The sequence below is a fragment of the Stegastes partitus genome, unplaced genomic scaffold, assembly GCF_000690725.1.
Source record: "Stegastes partitus isolate 25-593 unplaced genomic scaffold, Stegastes_partitus-1.0.2 Scaffold295, whole genome shotgun sequence".
In the NCBI taxonomy this organism is placed as follows: domain Eukaryota; kingdom Metazoa; phylum Chordata; class Actinopteri; family Pomacentridae; genus Stegastes; species Stegastes partitus.
The window spans coordinates 309,854-328,508 of record NW_007578026.1 but is presented as its reverse complement, the minus strand read 5'-3'; the positions used below and the strand labels follow the sequence as shown (position 1 = coordinate 328,508).

The 18,655-nt window shown below is 44.8% G+C and overlaps 1 protein-coding gene across 6 annotated transcripts in view; it reads left to right on the top strand.

Annotated features, from left to right (window-relative positions):
* The window catches only part of agap3 (ArfGAP with GTPase domain, ankyrin repeat and PH domain 3), a 116,289-nt gene that overhangs the window by 64,983 nt on the left and 32,651 nt on the right, over window positions 1-18,655 (top strand). For 2 of the 6 annotated variants that reach the window (XM_008283025.1, XM_008283024.1), the window contains exons 7-12: window positions 8-135; window positions 408-563; window positions 5,578-5,661; window positions 9,383-9,487; window positions 11,207-11,378; window positions 17,333-17,482. In XM_008283025.1, the coding sequence (XP_008281247.1) occupies window positions 8-135; window positions 408-563; window positions 5,578-5,661; window positions 9,383-9,487; window positions 11,207-11,378; window positions 17,333-17,482 (795 nt within the window). Of the gene's footprint in view, window positions 1-7; window positions 136-407; window positions 564-1,012; window positions 1,780-3,330; window positions 3,734-4,265; window positions 5,370-5,577; window positions 5,662-9,382; window positions 9,488-11,206; window positions 11,769-17,332; window positions 17,483-18,655 lie in introns of those variants that run through there. The other 4 variants (XM_008283027.1, XM_008283028.1, XM_008283030.1 and 1 more) reach the window with 4 other exon arrangements.

Here is an 18,655-nt window from a genome sequence, read left to right as displayed (position 1 = left end):
CCTCCAGTTGCCCAGAAGGTTGTGGCCATGAGGAAAAAGCAGCAGCTCTCCATTGGTCCATGCAAATCCCTCCCCAACTCTCCCAGCCACTCGTCGGTCCCCGCTGCATCCATCCCCTCCGTTCACATTAACCAGGTAAGATCCAAAACACTGGCAGCCCACGCGCTGTTTTACTTTACTTATCACACACTTAGATCCATCATGCGATTATGTAAAAGGCAGGTCTGCGGCTTTATGTAATTGCTCTCATGATGATTGCTCGCATTGTTTAGTGTGGGAAATCTTGTCCACCTCATGTCTTTCCTAAATTGACCTGCTTTCATTCCCTGTGCTTTTACGATCCCTCTCTCTCCTCCCTCCTTTTCCTCCCATCCTGTCGGTTCCTCTTAATCTCTCTCGCTCCCCAGGCGGCCAACGGTGGGGGTGCGTTCAGCGACTACTCCTCCTCCGTTCCCTCCACCCCCAGCATAAGTCAGCGGGAGATGCGCATTGAGACCATCGCTGCCTCCAACACGCCCACGCCCATCCGCAAGCAGTCGAAGCGCCGCTCCAACATTTTCACAGTAAGTATGCGACAGCTGATGCAAAGCAACACCCACTCACACTACTAGGAGGCATGTTGCCAAGCACTCTTTTTTCCACCAGAGGGAGACAGGTAGCTCAAAATGCATCAAAGCCACCTCTCCTGCCTCCGATGCAGGCAAAGACAGCGTCTTGTTCACACAGCACAATGGGCAAAGGAGAAAAAGACTAAACAAATATCGTATTAGATCCCTGAGATGCTTCAACAATTAAAGCAAATATCAAAGATAAGCACTGTGGAAAAAAAAACAAAAACAACAACAACAACAAAAAAAAAACATCAACTCTTTTCTTGTCCTTTTTTTTCTTTTCTAATTGGATGTAGTGAGTGCACATGGATTGAGTTTCTCATCTCACCCATAACGAACTGGGCTCTCTGCGCTGTCTAAATCTCTCACCTCCCTCCCCCCACCCCTCTTATGTTTGCTAGATCCTTTCTTTGCAGTGACTTCCCCTTTGGGGAGAGACGGCAGCAGCAAACCGCCAATGCCACTTCTCCTGCCCGACCGAGCTAAACTAAAAACCCACAGCCAGCCTATGGCCTGTTTACACGCTGCTATAAACGCATGCCAGCAACCTCCAGCGCCCCAGCTTCACACAGAAATGCTCTGAGTGCCCACTAATCATCTAGATAACGCCCCCCGATCCTCACCTCACTCGATCTGGCTCGCATTCGATTTCGATCACCACGATTGACTACCACACCAGTGTCCCGCCCCCTGTCTGCCTGCTCTCTACCCCGTGTCCTGTCATATTTGCCCTCTGCTCTAACCAATAGCATATGTGTGCACTAACCACTCTAATTTCCTTAGCTGTCCTAAGCTTGTCTTTTACTTGTAGCCTCTGCCCTCTTCTTCTACCCAGTACCCCTGTTCCCTCTCTTTCTCTCTCTCTCTCTTTCCTCCTACACCAGCCTTCTTCTTTGCTGCTAAGCCTTTCCTAATCTCGCGTAGCCAGACTTGAGCCTCCTCAAGCTCGGCGAGGTCTGTAGAAATCAGAACATCTACAAATTTACTTCTCGCTTGTCGCCAAAAAGCCAACCATGTGTTTTTTTTTTTTTGTCAAATTTCCAGCCAACTCAGCGGCTGAAGTTGTTTTTTTTAAACTCCAGAGCTCGGTGAGCTTCATGAGGCAGAGATCAGGCCATGTGAGATGACTCCTCTCCTCTGGTACATCCCCTCTCCTCCACCTGCCCACCTCTCCGACCCCTGTCTCCTACCTCCTCCTCCTCCTCCTCTCTCCTGTCTCTTTCTAACTAACTCCTTCTCTAACCTTCCTATCTATTCCCCCCCTTCCCCTCCTCTATTTCTTCCTACCGCCTTCATCCTGTTACCCCAGCTGCTGTGGGAGCCGCAGGCTTTGTGGCCTCCGAGCAGTACAGGCTGTGTGCTAGCTCCCCTTGTTGTCTCCCTTCCCCCCCTGCTAGGTAGTGACTAACCATGTCCACCAGAGAAATGAGCCTCTCCCCGTCCGCGTCATGGAGATGCCGAAGCACGCCACCTACCCAGTGTGGGTGCCCGAGTGGCAAGCCGAGCGGGAGTTTCAGCTCATGACCTTCTGAGGAGCGGCGAGCCGAGGGTGGGAGGAGGGAGGGTCAGGGAGGAAAGGAGGAGGAGGAGGAGGAGGAGGAAGCAGAGGAGGAGAAAGAGGAGGAAAGTTAACGGGGCGATGTCGACATTTCTTCAGTGACACTTGAAGAGTGCGACGGGAGAGGAAGACTCGCAAAAACCTCTTCTTCTTGGTTTTTTTTTTGTTTTTTGTGCCATTTTACGAAACAACAGAAAGAGAAAATATTTCATCAACAACAACAACAACAACAACAACGTCGAGGATGTCCCTTTTCCTAGCTTTGTCCGTTTTAAAAATAAAATGACCTCCGTGCTACGAGTCCTCTAACAAGTCCTTGCCAGACACTGACAGACGGCAGGTTTTTCCAGCCGCACTCTTGTAAGTAGTTTACTTTCTGCTGATTCTGAGATTTCAAGACAAGCACTCAATGAAAGAAAATAATGCCTTAATGTCATTTGTAGACAAGTTCTGACGGATCTCTTCGGTTATTACACACAAGCTCCAGTCCAGTTAGAAATACACGAGCAGCAAATGTTCACGGCACCGGCATTGGGACTCTTGAAATTAAATCCTTTGTAATGTGAAGAGTTTTGGAGGGTGCAGCACATTATTTTTGGGTTCAGATCTTTTGGCCCAAATTTAATCTGGCTCCAAAAACATCAGATATTGTACGTCGTAGAAGAAGCCCCCTGCCAGAGATGAATCCGTTTTTGTTTTTAAACTCAAAGCTTTACATCAGACGATCTCATCACTCCGTCTTCTCGCCGCCCTCACCAACCACGCCATCATTTCAAGCCAGTTTTGACCATAACTGTCGTCGGCCACTAGGTGTCAGCACAGTACACATTATTCTTTCCTAGTGCTTCCATGGTCAATAACTCTTAAAACTATCTGTTTTGTAGTCTGTCCGTGGTTTCCTGACGTCTTCAGGCCGTCCGTCCCTTTTTGTGTTGAAAAGCACACTGTTTAGGAACTTAGATGAATATTATGGCATTTTTTATACTTAACTCCATCCTTCATCCGACCCATTTATTAATGTCTGCCATTCCGTTGTTCCCCATTTCATCTTTTGGTCCCTTAACTTGTCGCTGGATCTCCACGTATGAAACGAAACAACGCTAAAAAAATATAATTAAATAAAAAAAATAACCATTTGACACTGTTTTTTAATATTTGCAGATTTGTGCTTCTGTTTCCAACCTTTCTTCAACAAAAAGGGCTTTCCAACTCCTTCCGAATTAGAAGAGCATGATGGTTTAAAAAAAAAAAAAAGAAAAGAAAAAAAAAAGAGTCCCCCTGCTTTGCCAATCCTGATAGAGAGGAGATTATCGGTCGAGGACTTGTTTCCGCTTTACCCTCGGTGCTTTACGGCATTCAGGGTAATGCGTAGAACTTACGGAAACCACAGGACTCGAACTAAAGTCGAGTCCGCTCAAAGTAGACTGTCGAATATCACGACGCGAGACAGACTGTAGGGACTCTTCTGGAAATGCCCCCCATCCAACCCCTTTTGCCCTGCCCACTACCCCACCACACCCCCCGTCCCCGTCCCTCCCACGCCCCCCTCGCTCTCATTCAGACATGCCATACGAAAACACGCTGTACAGTCAAGTCACTCTTGGAACTGTTATCCAGCCGCCCAAAGGACACGACGTTTCCTTAACATGACATCACACTGCCTTTTGCCATAAATGAGGACTCAAGGACTAGAGGTGCCAAGTTGTTTTTTTTTTGGTTCTTCCCTTTTTAGATTCATTTGGTCTGGTTTTTATTTTTGGAGTTACTTTCCAGGGCGTATTACAGTATTGAATGGAACTGAAAAAATGTGGTATAAATGTATTTTCATACAGGTATTTTAGAACAGAGTAATCTGGGGGAAGTTTATGAAGGCCTTCATAACAGCTAGCGCAGGGTGTCGAGGTGTCTCAGAGGGATATTACACTGAACGTTGCCAACAAATGAAACTGGGTTGCACCGACTTGTATGAATGTAGTTAAACTTAACAATTGCTTTTCTTTTATTTATTTTATTTATTTTTTGCACCTTCAGTTTTTTTTTTGTTTTGTTTTGTTTTTTTAAAATTCATTTATTTATTTTCATTTCTCTCACTTTAGGTTTGGTACAGAGATTATGAACTCTCGCATAATCGCTTTTCTATCATGAACGGATTGACGAAAAATATAGACTGCTGTATATCTTGTATTGTATTTTATTTACAATGGTACTCTATAAAAAGTACATACATATAAGGAATATATGAAATAATGCCTTTATTGTCCATCCTATATTTTGTGGGAACTGCAATGTTTGGCTCAATCTGTTGAATATTTTGAAGTGAATTTGTGACTTGCTTTGTATGGTGTCTGTATAGAAGCTAAACAAGTCATCATAAGAAAAAAAATAAAATGTTGGAAAAAATATAAACGCCAGAGTTGGTTTACTTGAAGTCGGACTCTACCTCTTCTCCATTGGTGACTGGACATTTCTCATGTTCTGAGTGAGCCCATACACACTCATGTCTGTCCCTGCCTGTACCTCATCCCTTTATTTGTGTTGGGGTGGGAAGGTTTTTAATCCAATGCTTTGTTCTCATGTGAAGTGAAATCCACTGCCTGACCAGTTGTTTCCCTCCCAACAGGCACAACCAGAAATGTTAATGTTATTTTCCACTGCTCTGACCCTTAACGTGTTTTTTATTTTTTATTTTTGGGGACATTTGCAAAGATGGTTTTACGCCCTAACAGGTTTTGCAGGTCGGAGGAACCTACTTGTCTTTCAAATAACCGTTTGCCCTTCTCTCCCCTCTAACCTGTTATGAACTTACTTGTCGTGCCACAAAAGCTATTTGTGACTAAAGGTGGTCCAACGCTGGCTAGAGCAGCGGTTGGTCTGCAGGGCCACTAAGGGCCCGCTCTGGGTCTCAAACAGAGGGACGGATCCCCACCCCCTCCCCCCCAAAGGGTTTCAGGGCTGAGTCATGACTCAATGTGTGGTCGTCCTTGGTCTCCTCTGTGTTGAGATGTGTCTAGTGTGGTCTTGGTTTGGTCTCTTTTTTTGGTTTATTTCCTTTATTTTGAACTTGCACGTCGATGTTACTGCTGTTTGTTCCGCTGGTCTGCTTGTCTGTTAATTTGGAAGCTTCTTTTTGAGAGTTTTTATTTTTGCAACGCCGAGTTTCTCCACCAAAATACTGCAAATGCTCAAAAAAAACACACCGACCCCCTCACCTGCCCCTCTCTCACCCCCAGTCTCTCTCTCTCTCTCTCTCTCTCTCTCTCTCTCTCTCGCCCTCTCCCCTCCCTCACCTACACACACCTACACACACACACACTCCCCCAACGCACACCCCAGACTCACCTCACACCCCACCACCTCCCTTCCAGCGTGACGCCTCAGTTTCTGACTGACTCTCTTGTTTCCTTGCAGTCACGGAAAGCCAGTGAACAGGCAAAGAGCGTTGACAGTAAAACAGACAGCATAGGCAGTGGGAGGGCCATACCTATCAAACAGGTAAGCACCTCTACTCATCTCTTTCCTACATTTCCCACAGTTCCCTCCTGGGTGAGTATCGTTGTCTTTGGAGATGTTCTTGTCTGTTTAACTTTTATCTGCCGCCTTGTGAAGATTTAATCGCACTGTGGAGTCATGTGGTGATGTGACCACTAGATGGCGACACAATGCAACAAAACAAATGCCTCAGCGCCAGAGCAAAGTGACTGGCCTCTGCTGCTAAGATGTGCCCCATTTGTCTAAATCACACATCAAATTAAAAACACACATGCAGCATGTTGTGTTATTAACATGTTAAAAGCACGACTTTGTTATTTCTGACCTCACAAATATGCATGTGTGGTAAAAGATGTGTGTTTTACTTAATGAACATAAACAGAAATATAATTCAGTTTTTGCAAAATCTATCAATGCAAACCAACTTTCCACAGCATTTTTTAGACTTATATTGTTCTGGTGTTAGTCCACGTGTTTGACATGTCGGTCATTTTAGAGCAATGATTCCAATTCTGCGATCAATAATCACATTAATCCTACATTTAAACTAATTAATTAGAAACATTTCATCGTGGAGGAGGTGTTATTGCTGTTATTGCATCTGATTTGTGCAGGTACAGTTTTTTTTTTTGCATCAAAGTTCATTCATGCATGTACGTATAATCAACTCAGACAGCCACAATTAACTAAAAAATATCATCACATGTCCTAATGGACTCCATTTTCTTCGTGCTGACAATTTGTTTCGGGAGTAATTTCCTAATCTGTTAAAAATGCTGCAGAATTAACTGACACAGCTGTAATTATTTTCCCATCTCAAAGAATTTTAACCACATTTTTATTATTCTTTTTTTTTTCTTATTTAACTTATTTTTATGCCTTTTTAAAAAAATGTAAAATCATATTTCTTTTAATAAATGCACCCATTGCAGTAAACAAGTAGTGAATTAAACGTCTGAGTGAGGATCTTTTCTACAGCTCTGGCTATAACTCAAGGAGAAGTAATTGACACATTGATTAGTAATCACTCATGATTATACGAGGGCTTTTGAAAATGGGTCAGCATCCTTGTATTATCCTCTTTACCTGCCAGTGATCGGAGATAATGTCCTTCTTTTGAAAATGTTGAGCCCAGACCTCCTGGTTCCCCTCGCGCAAGAAAATTGCTTCAGTCCGGCTACAATAACGTCGCTCAATCAGAAGATAGCGCTCTGTATTTTTTATTTTTTTACCAGATATGCTTTCTGTCAGATGACCGACCTGCTGCATAAAATGATATTTTAAAAAAAGTTTAAATCTGCTAAAAATGCCTCTGAATCCAACGCAGGAGTTTATTAGTTAAGGATGGAGTGCATCATAGGGAGCATCACAGCAACTTTTGACAACATACAACCCCCCACCACCACCACCACCACCACCGGCCTTATTCTTTATCTACAAAGGGCTCCTTAGAGGGGGCAGCCTGGATGTGCTGGGAGGGCTGGAGGGGAGGTGGTGTGAGGAGCTGATCTCCAGGCCAGTCAAATGCACAATCAAGGAGATCAAAGTATCAATGTGAGCTTAATTACCACTAACCCCCTCCCTCCATCCATCCTCACCCCTCCTCACCCCATCAGGCCAAATTACACACTGCATCACCCCCCCCCCGTCCTCGCTCTCTGCACTCCCTCCCATCTATAAAAATAGTGAGTGAGGGTAACAATGCTGAGGACACCTCTTCACCAGCATTCTTGCCCCCATCCCAACACACACACCAACACACCCTCCTCCACCGCCAACCAACCCCGTCCTCCCCCGGTGTGTCACAAAGGCCCGGCCTATCAGTCAGCCACAGTGGCAGGATGCAGCTTTTCTCCCGGTCGCCCGACAAAAGAAGAGAAAGACACTATCTCCAGTGTGTAGATATGACAATTGTGCGGAGCGACGATCGGCCTGTTTTCCTCGTGTCGCTCGTCTTCTGAGGAAGCCACACATGTCGCCTTTTTGAACCCGAACCGAACGGCGCCCGGTCAAACGATAGAGCCATTATGATGAATTATCTCCAATCACACGTCAGGCTTCCAATTACTGCAACTGATATGCTTTGTGAATGATACATACATCACGGTCATAATGGGCGACTGTTCAAATAAAGCGAAAAAAAAAACAAAAAAAACGAGCGTGTGGATTTTCACATAATTGTCTAAGTATCTTTATTGATCTGCTTCACAGCTCTGATAAATAATACGAAGCTCCGCACTGATTGCGCGTATAGATTTGTGTATGCTCCAGTAAGGCGGCGAGATGAGCAACATATTTTGCTTGTAAAACATGCATTATAAAGTTGCCGGAGGGCCACTGACTGGATCATTTACTTTGTATGATTAGAGAGCCATTTAAAAAGTGTTTACAGTTCTTTTATCGACTAAATTGAGAAAGAGTCTGGGCAGTCAGCAACTTATCGATTCCAGGACGCCATGTTTCTTCCTGAAAAATCATCGCCAGTATCAATAGCTACAAAATAGTTAGCCGAGGCTTTCGGAGATGAAAAATAACATGCGTCCCTTTTTTTTTTCTTCCTCATCTTTCACGTGGATATAACAGAGTTTCATGACTTCTTATTGCAATGCCAGACAAGTCGTAGTTTAACTTTTCTCTTGCAAGTTTAAATTTATGAAGCTTCAGCAACACGACACGCTGCGATTAGATTTCTCATTTTAGGATAATGTTAAGAACTGTTGAGTAGATTTGCGTCCAGCTCCGAACTTTCAGGTGACTCGATAAGAAACGAAGCCGCCTTGAGTCCCAGCATGCAGCCGGCAGTCAGAACTCGGCCCCCCTCAGAAGAATCGGGGTTCGGATTAGGATGATTGTCGGCAAACAGCCTGGTGCCCGGGTCGCCGAGGGTCACCTCTTCCTGATGTGTTAATCAGGATTAGAGCCTGCAGGATGGTCCTGGCTAGCAAAACACTAGCCCTCTGACCCCCTCCCTCTCCCCAGCTCACATACACACTCATGGGGCCTGGCTGTAAAAGCACAAACATTGCCCCGGCTTAATCCCCTAATTAAGCGGGCCCCTCCTCGCTATTTAACCCCGGAGAGCCTCCCGGCCCTTGCACTCAGCAGCGTTTGGTCACCTCCAGCAGAGGAACTGCATTGTTTACCGGTGGATTTACTCAGCAGATAAGGAAAGCATCCGAGGCCCTAAAAGGCCCCAGAAGATAAAGTAGAAGAGAATAAAAGCCGAGCGGGCTTTGAAGAGGGGAGATCACACTCTCTAATCCCAGGATTGAGGGGTCTTCCAGAGTTCAGCGTGTTATGTGTATGAATGCGGGGAGGAGGTCTGGCAAATCGGATTGTCTCTCTTTCTCAATGGGCCCCTTTGCCAGAGAAACTTGGCCAACTTTGGAGGTTCAGAACGGTTACAATAGGAGAAAACCAACAAATCATTAAACCTGTCAGCCATCAAATTACACCAGAAGAGGAACAATTAAGAGATAAATTGCAATTACTCTCGTGTTTTCATATTGTTCTGTGTAATTGCTTCCGTACTGTTTCATAATTTTCACTTAACACGATGTTTGTTTGCTTTATGGTGTACTGCAAAGAAAATTCCACCATAAAAATGTGCAATAACAATAATAACACTGTTTTTTATGGTATTTAACATCCATAATGGCTCATATCATCGACCATGCTGCTTCCAGAAGAGCACATGCTCACCGTGATGCCTTGTCTCTTACAGGGAATCCTTCTGAAGCGAAGTGGCAAATCCCTCAACAAGGAGTGGAAAAAGAAATATGTCACACTGTGTGATAATGGCGTCCTCACTTACCACCCCAGTTTACATGTAAGTCTCAAACCTCCCCCCCTCTCTTTTTCCCTTCCTGTTCCAATTGGCTTTATGGGTTTGTTCCACCACTGTTTGTACTCGAGGGTGGAGGTTTTAACGTAGGACTTTTTTTTTTTTTCCAACACGATTCTCTTGATGCGATTACATTTAGCGGCAGAGATTACAACCCGCCAGACTTATTGCTGTATGTAATGGCCATATTAGCTAACCCTGGGACTTTCAAGCTTAGTGTTAAAAAACAGGGTACCCCAGTGGTCATCTCTGCCCACCCTGTGGTGCCCATCCATGGTGCTGGCTAATGGAGACATGGCTGTGCTGCTGCGTGCCCGCCGCGCCCAGACTCCACGCTGGCTTGTATTTATAATGGTTCTCACCGCATGGCAGCAGAGCCTGACCAGCCTCCCACATCCATCTTTGTCACAATCCCGCTGGGCCGCTAATACCTCTTAAACACTCGGCTGGCTGGCAGCAGACAGCTCGGGAGCCTCGGCGCTCCGCTCAGAAATGCCCATCTCTGCCCTCCGATTCCCTCCATCACTCTCCGATTCTTCCCGGTCCCGCGTTCGGGGGATGTCTAGATCATTCGGCCACGTGAAAATCAAAGGCATTTGCGGCGTCTAATGAGACAAGCTCAAACTTTGAAAAGCAGCCCGATAGTTAGACGTGAACCTTGTGTGTGGCCTTGTTGCACTGACAGTGTGTTAGTGGTTTAATTTACAAGCAGTTATTAGTCGAGCAGCGCCGGGCCACGGTGATGTATGTAATTGACTGAGCAGGCTATCTCTTGATCATTACAGCTATTACAGGTCATCGGGGCAATCTATGAATCTATGAATCTGTTGACTTACACGGGGAGGTGAAATAAGGCAGACAGTTACATTAGCAGGGTAACAGCTCAAGCTCATTTTGAGCAGTGGAGCAGAGAAGGAGTAAGAAAGGGAAAAAAGGGGAAGAGGGAGATTGAGGAAAGGAGCGAGGGAGGGAGGCAGTCTGAGAGTGGAAGAGGGGAACCTTTAATTTCGCAGTCAGCCAAGCCATCCACACAATCACCTTCTGTTAATTCTATCTGCTACATCAATTAAATTGTTTGTAGAAACTAATTGAATGTGGCTTAATCACACATCTTAATAGCTTTGCACGCTTCGATCTGGCTGTTAATTCCAGCAATAAAATGAAATGAGAGCGCTCACTGGGTAATTAGCGAGGAGGCTTGGGAAAGAAATGAGTGCTTTATGACACGGTAATAAAGCAGAGGAGCCGGTGGGGGGACGGCAAAGGCCGAGCTCGCCTCTATCTGGGTCTTTTTCTGCTGAGCCCAATGATTTTCACCTTGGCTTCCCACATTTGGGCGGTAGTCGCTTTAAACCAAATCAAATGGCCAAATTGAAAGGGAATGAGACAGTTTGCATTCATTAAGCCTAACATCTCGCTATTTGGAGAGACGGCGTGGGCACAGGTGATGTATAATGGCTTTACAATCATTTTTCCACTATCACACACCCTTAGTGGAAGGTCTAAGATGGGTTGTGACTAATGGGGATGGAAATTGAATAGTCTTTTAATTTGTTTTTCTTCCATAATTCCTGGATTCTTGTTGGTCCACTGTGTGTAATCAAGTGGCTGAACTGAGCCACACATTTAGAAATATTCACCCTCCTTCCAGCGCAGACCACCGCTCACCGCTGGCGTGTTGTTGTTGTTTGCAACTTTCTGCAGGACTACATGCAGAACGTGCATGGCAAAGAGATCGACCTGCTGAGGACGACGGTGAAGGTTCCCGGGAAGCGACCGCCCCGAGCCGTGGCCACCGTCGCCCCCACGGCCAGCCCCAAAACCAACGGGCTGACCAAGGACCGCAGCACCTTGCAGCTGGGCATCGGAAACACAGGTTCGAATCCCTTAAGTCTAAAGGCCACATGAATGAAACCGAGCCGCTTCTACAACTTTTATATTTAAGATGCGTTATTTTCTGGGTGAGAAAGGTGACAGAAAATCCTCCACTGTTTCGATTATCAATCAATCATTTAACATTTGATGCTTCAAGCTTAAAAATCTTGCAGATATTCCTCTTTAATATCACAATAAAGTGAATATTTTAGAGTTTTCGACGGCTGCTTTCCAAGAACAAGCAATCTGAAGACAGAGCTTAAGGCTTTAAGAAGGCGTTACCAAAACAAACCATTAATCGGTTAATCGAGAAAATATTCTCAAGAGTAAATCATATTAAACTAATTTCTCGTATCACATAATGATAATTCTCACGTACGCTGGTAAACTTCAAACATGGTAGGTAAATATAAAACCTAAAAGAAATCAGTAAATGAGCTTTTTATTACTGTACTAATTTTATAGTGTCCTCTGTTTGTGATTAATCATAAAAATGTCTCCCAACAGGTTAATTATCTACTTTCTGTATGTTTCATTCATGCAAATTAGCCGCCTCACGCTATACACAATGATGACTTAATGAGCATCTATGACAAATCTATTAATTCTCCAGATTGCTAAACGGGGAATTAAAAAAAATTGTGTTTAAACATCATGCCTGTGTTTATGGAGCGACGCTACAGAAATAGACGGTTTGTTTATCCTGGTCCATTAAGTGACTGTGACACTGACCCACTTATTTCCCATCCTCGGCGGTAAGCGGGGTCACGGCAGCTAAAACCACCGTGCCAGGGTTTTCTCCACCTTCACGTTTAAAAATAGAGCTCCTCTCTCAGCGAGCTGCACCACCGGAGGCTGCCGGGAGTCTGGCAGGCGCATAGAGGGGAAGCCAGTGATTGGATTTAGGGGTTAGGATTAAGAGTAATTAATACTAATTAGCAGAGCGATCCCCGGAGGGAGGCGGGGTCCTTCATCAGCTGTGAAATGGGCACAGCGTTTCCATCCGTCAGGCTAAAGCTAACCGGCTGAGGGGAGGTTTCGGTGCCAAAGACGGGTCAGCGGGGACCATTAGGGCCGTCCTGGCAGGTTAGCGGTGCACGTGGCCAAGGTGTGTGAACGGGTTAATCAGTCAAAAGCAGAAAGATGTGGGAGTTTACGGAGCACAGGACACTAGATGGAGGTTGTTTCATCCCACAGACTGTTCACCTTGATTGCTGGGTTGAGGGGAGTCATCAGGGCAGACAAAGGCCCAGAAAAACAGGCCACAGAACCTTTTAAACAGCATCCACCGGATTTTGTTTTCTCACTTTTTTTTTCTTCTTTTCCTCTCCTCTTCACATAACAATGTTGTTTTCTCCTGATGTCGCGGAGAAGACTCCTCAATGACAAATTCCCAAGATTTTCGGTCGCCATCCGTTTCTGCATCAGGGAACAATGCGAGGGAGATTTGCCTTAATCTCCACTTAGGAAAAGAAAGGTTACAAATCACATCAGGTCTCTCTCCGGGTGGAGGACCCTCTTCTGATTATGCGATCGGGATTTTGATTTCATTAGACATGCAATTGATGAAGGGAACAAAGGGGTAATTTTTCATTCACGGCGTCCAAATCACAAGCCTTGTCTTTGCCTTTGGTAATTCATTCATTCCTTAGATCTAAAGACCTTTATAATCACTGGGAGAAGAGGGATAGCGACGGAGGGAAGGAGGGGCGGGTGGATGCGGAGGGGGAGACGGGAAGATGAAGAGGAGAGGTTGAGAAGACAGAGAGTAAATGTGAGAACGCATGCGCCCGCCCGTTTGCCGAGCGGCCAGGTTTAATTCCTTTGCTGGGTGCTGAGCGGAACCATTTTAAATATGATCCTCCCCGTTAGCACGCGTCCTGCCGTGTCACCGGCGACACATACATGGCATCAAAGTATTAATGGGCCCAGTCACTTTTAATCAATCCTGTGGGAGAGAGATGCTCTGTCTGCTCAGCCTCCACGGGGAGGAAGCGTTCAGCTCCATCCCTCCTGACTCTGCAGCACCATTTGCCTCCAGCTCGCAGCCTCGTGCTCGCTGACCAGCAGGTTCTGCCGGTGCCAGCGCCACACCTTCCTTCAACACTGGCCAAACCGGGCCTGTTGTCTGTACTATAAAGCGGTGATTTCCAGCCTCTTCAGTCTGGCTCCCTCAACACCGATGGATGAGATGAAGGGCTTCTTTATCAGCAGTACCCGAGTAGTTTAGCTGAACTGATTTAACACTGTTATTTTCCACTATTACAGACTGTTTCAGGGTCAAATTAGACCCATTTTGACATTTGACAGCAGTAAAAAACACCCTAAATGCCATTTGTTTAGCCTGAAATGTGATGACTTCTCCTAAAGTGACCCAAAATACACAAAAATGAAAAATACTTTTGTACACTGAGGCTATTTCAGGGTCACATTTGACCCGTTTTGACATTTGACATCCGTACAATATTACCCCAGACATCATTCTTTTAGTCTGAAATGTAATGACTTCTCCTAAAATGACCCAAAATACACAAAAATTAAAAATACGTTCGTACACTGAGGCTATTTCGGGGTCACATTCGACCCGTTTCGACATTTGACATCTGTAAAAAATTACCCTAAACGTCATTCTTTTAGCTTGAAATGTGATGACTTCTCCTAAAGTGACCCAAAATACTCAAAAATGAAAAATACTTCTGTACAGATGCTACACATTTTTGTACACTGAGGCTTTTTCGGGTTAAATTTCACCGGAAGATCTACCAGTGTGGGTCAAACCAAGGAGAAATGTTGGTTTAAGGGACCTGGAAACTGTCCATGTGTATTTTTGTATTTACATTTATTAATGTGACATCGGCTACTTAGACATTCACAATAGATCTGTAGTTTAGAATTTGGTGTAGACGCCTACTACGAGGGAATTCTTGACAGCAAGGCATAAAATATGAACAATAATTAAACTACAGTGAGCATTGTTTCTTCATGTCAGTGCAGGAGGACGCCCAGCAAACATACCACTAGTTAGGAGCTAATGCTGCCGTTTCTGTACTCGCATCTGTAGAAATATTTCTGAAGATGTGTGCGTCGTAAATCAAAAAAATTAAGATAAAACTGTAAATTTCCGAATAGAAAAAAAAGGCCACACACGAGAGTTGAAGTCCTGATGTTAGTCTGTCGCCTACAGATTGTAAAAAAGACGTTATTAAATGCACATGTGTGTTTGAGCGACTTGTAATGGGACCAGCAGCAGCAGCATCAGAGGTGGAGGGGGGACATCTGGGCGTTGGTCGTGATGATGGTGGTGGATTACACAGCCGCAGATGATGTGTTGCCCGGCCCACATTAGCATGAATGCTTCATTATCTCACTACTTGTACATAATGGCAACAACTCCACGGAGGGGTCAGGCCTCGTCACGGCTCATCAGCCCACTGACGGCCCGGCCTAAAGAGAAATGAGAAGCAAAGGCAGAGCTGCTCCCCGCTAATCCATCGCCTCTACTTAACACCCCAGCCCCGGATAGCCTGCAGTACACACTATATGGCTTTTGTTATCTCTTTATACACATGACAATACGGCCCGCGATGGGGTTTTCGTACTTTTTTTACGAGTTGCTTAATTTTACACGGAACGAAACAACATATCGGTGCTGATGTTGTTTTTCAAGTCAAGTACAAGTGGTAGAAATACTCTCATAGAAGTACTATCACCAAAAAATAAAAAATACTCACGCAGCAGAATGATTGCAGTCAGCGTTATTAATTCCAATATAATTAGACTGTAATTATTACCGGTGCATAAAAGTGTAATAAGATTTTTTAATGTTGGATTGAGCAATGTTTTATGACTTTATCCTGTCGGGTCTGTTTAAAAAAAAAAAAAGAAACGCTATTATCTTAATTTGCAAATTAACTGCAGCTGTCAGATAAATACAGATGAGTTAAAAGTGTGGTGGTAGAAGTAGTGGATTAAAGTAAATGTGGGTATGATTTTAGTTACTTTCCACCAGTGTCTAGATTTGATGTAATTTCCTTATAAATGTCTGGAGCACTGCTGGGTTTTTCATTTTCTCTTCAATAGACTGAGCAGAATGGGGCCTCAGATTAAAGTTCCTCACCAAACGTAATGTAATTGACAAAATAAAAACCTGTTTTTATATTTTCTGCAAATGTATCTGTGTTTGACATCGCGGCATCACTGTCGGTTCGGTATTAATGCTGCTTTGGACCTCGGTGTGCAGCCTTAATGTTGTCGGTCCGCGGCTGTAGAATGTGCTGCAGTCGGGTCGGGTCGGGCCTGGCTGGAGCTGTGAGTACAGTTGCTCTTTTTAATGCCACAAGCTGATTATTTCTCCACTGTAATTACATTATCCTCCCCTTTATGCAGGAGTGGTCTCTGGGGACTAATGGATACAGCCATGTATAATTCATTAATCATTAGCATCCAATTTGACAATTAGACATGATTGTTGAATTTTAAATATCAATCGAAGTTGCCTTGTAGTTATCTAACGGGGTTCTTTTTTTTCTCTCTCTTTTCTTTTATAAGGTGTCAAAGAGTCAAACTTCACTCTCTGATTTAAAACCTTTACTAGTTTGAGGGATTTCTGTTGGAGACGGTTTATCGGTGTGACATCAGGTCATGACCGGAAACAAAGCGTCACGTTAACAAACACTTTCTAAATTTAGCAGCAATCAAACCGATCGCATCCCCTTTTTTTTTTTCCTCCCTCCGAGTCGTTAGCTTATTTTAGGTGCCGTTCATCCGCCACTTTTTCAAAAACAAAGTTTCACATTTTCTTCTCCTCTGCTCTCCCTCCTCCTCCTCCTTCCTCCCTCCCTCCCTCCTCCTCCTCCTCCTCTGCTCTGATTTCAGCATGCTAATTTAGTCGGTGCTCCTCAGCATGATTCCCTCGCTCTCTCTCCCATTCTCGCTGCGATTCTGCTCCCTCCCCTCTGGGACCTGAAGATTAATATTCCTGGGCCCAACAAGATAATTACTGATACTAATTAGACATGATTATGTGAATTTGATACACTTATTACTCTAGATAATGAGTAGGACATATTATCCTAACAAGCACCCGTGCCGCTTAGTTTACTTTACACACGAGCCACACACTATATTTTCTGTTATTGTCACCTCAATCAGAAACTGATATTCTGGTGTAATTATTGAATAAAAGGCCTTGACGTGTGATACCTGTAAGACGAGAAAATCAGAAAAAAAAAACTCTTTTAGTTGTCACATCTCCATGAATTATGTTTACACTGTGCAGCCTTTTTTTAATTGCAAATATGCTCTGAATTAGTGAATAATTGTATTTATAGCTGACCTTTTTTCTGTCAAGTGAAATATTCCCTGATTAGTTTGATGCAACCTTGACAATTATTATAAAAACCTTCACTTCTTAAATTTTTTTTGGCACCAATTTGTAATAAATTATTGCACTACATGACAAAATACCGCCGCGCTTTCCGGCTTTAATCCGGTTCCGCTCACGTGACTGGAAGCATATCGACGAGTTCTTCGGAGTAGTTAGGATGCGTCGTGGCAAACTGCTCGCGAAACAGGAGGGAAGGACCCCACATGGCGCAGCCTAGCCCATGAATTAGTAAAGAGAGCCAGGCGTCCGCGGCTCGCCTGATTGGAAGTTAGGGAGAGAACGCCTGCTGACGCCAGTGGAGATCGATGTGGCAGTCAGAGGGATGAGGCGAGATAATTAGCGTTCAGAGTGTATCTTGTTAATTAAGGGCTAATTAGAGGCAGAGGCGGAGGGAGAGGAGTTTTGTGTGTCTGTGTGAAGGGGGTTGGTGAGCGCACAGAGGAAGGTGGCAGCAGAAACTACCTAAAAACTCAATTACATCATTTATCACCTGTATTTTTATTTGAAGAAAACAATCATTCCACATATGCAGAACACATAAAATCATTTTTCTTCTTTTCTTTCTCCAGGCGCCCCTCACTCCAACAGCAGCTCGTCCCTCCAGACGGGCGGCTCGGTGTTCGGCGGCAGCAAAGACGGCATGCACCAGCGCTCCTTCTCCGTGTCCAGCGCCGACCAGTGGAACGAAGCCATCAACACCAGTACAAGCAGCGGAGCCCGTAAGCACTCGCCGCACAAAAAAAAAAAAAAAAAACAAGAAAAGTGAATTCAAAACACAACTCGATCCGGAGGTGTGATGGAGCTGCCATTTTCTCGAGTTTCTTAGACAGGTGAAACAAGCCTCATTTTCATAATTAGGTGATCAGAGCTGTGATCGCTGTGACCTTTTTGTGCCGCCGCCGCCGCCATCAAAGAGCAGCGGCGGCGGCGGCGGCGTGTTCAGAGGAGAGGAACAGTGAAGGTTAACTTTCCGCCATCGATGCATCTCCACTTACTGCCTCCTTGTCACATTGCGCCTTGTCACTGTACTTGAGTGAAGTAAGATAATATATTCACTATGCCTGCCTCCCCCCCACCACCTCCTCCTCAACCATCCTGTCTTTACCTTCCATCTTACTCTCTGCCCCCCCTCCTCCTCCTCCTCCTCCTTCCACCGCCACCTCCTCTGTTTTCCTCTCTTTTCTTCCGAAGAGGAAAATGAATGCTTTTCGGGGGTACCATTCATCACCAGTTATTTCCCTCTCTTTGTGGTTGGCAGTAAAAAAGCACTTAAATGCACATCAACAGAATAACAGTCATTTCCATGCATGTTTGCACTCTGGTAGTTCTCATTAGCACGGCGGCGGCTCCCCCCCTCCCCATGGGCTCCCAGGGGCCCCGGCAGTTTAAAGAGCGCACTTTACGAGCGCTGCTGGAGTCCAACTGCACGGCCCTCGTGGTTCCGCAGACAAGCCTGTCTCTCATTTGGAGCTGCCAAACGATCAATTCTGCCTGGACGCAGGCACTTCCATCACCCCCTACCCCCGTCTCCCATCAGCAGCATGCCCAAAGCAGAATTACTTAGATTCGTGGGGTCCTCAAATAAATGAGCGGGACTCTGTGTGTGTGTGTGTGTGTGTTTGTGTGCTCGCTGAATATTTTTGTGTGGCTGTTTGCATGTGAGCTTTTTCCACAGAGCGTGTTTGCGTCTGTATTATAATGTGTGTGTGTGCAAAAAAAAAAAAAGGACAAATAGGACTTCCTAAACATTGCACTGTGCGGAAATATAGAGGCTACAATTTCCTATTTCCATGTTTGGTAAACTGAAAAGCCCTTCCATATTAACATAGCTCATTAACCAGCATCCAGTCTTCAACTAAATCAGATCCACAATTTGCTCCATTATTCTATTT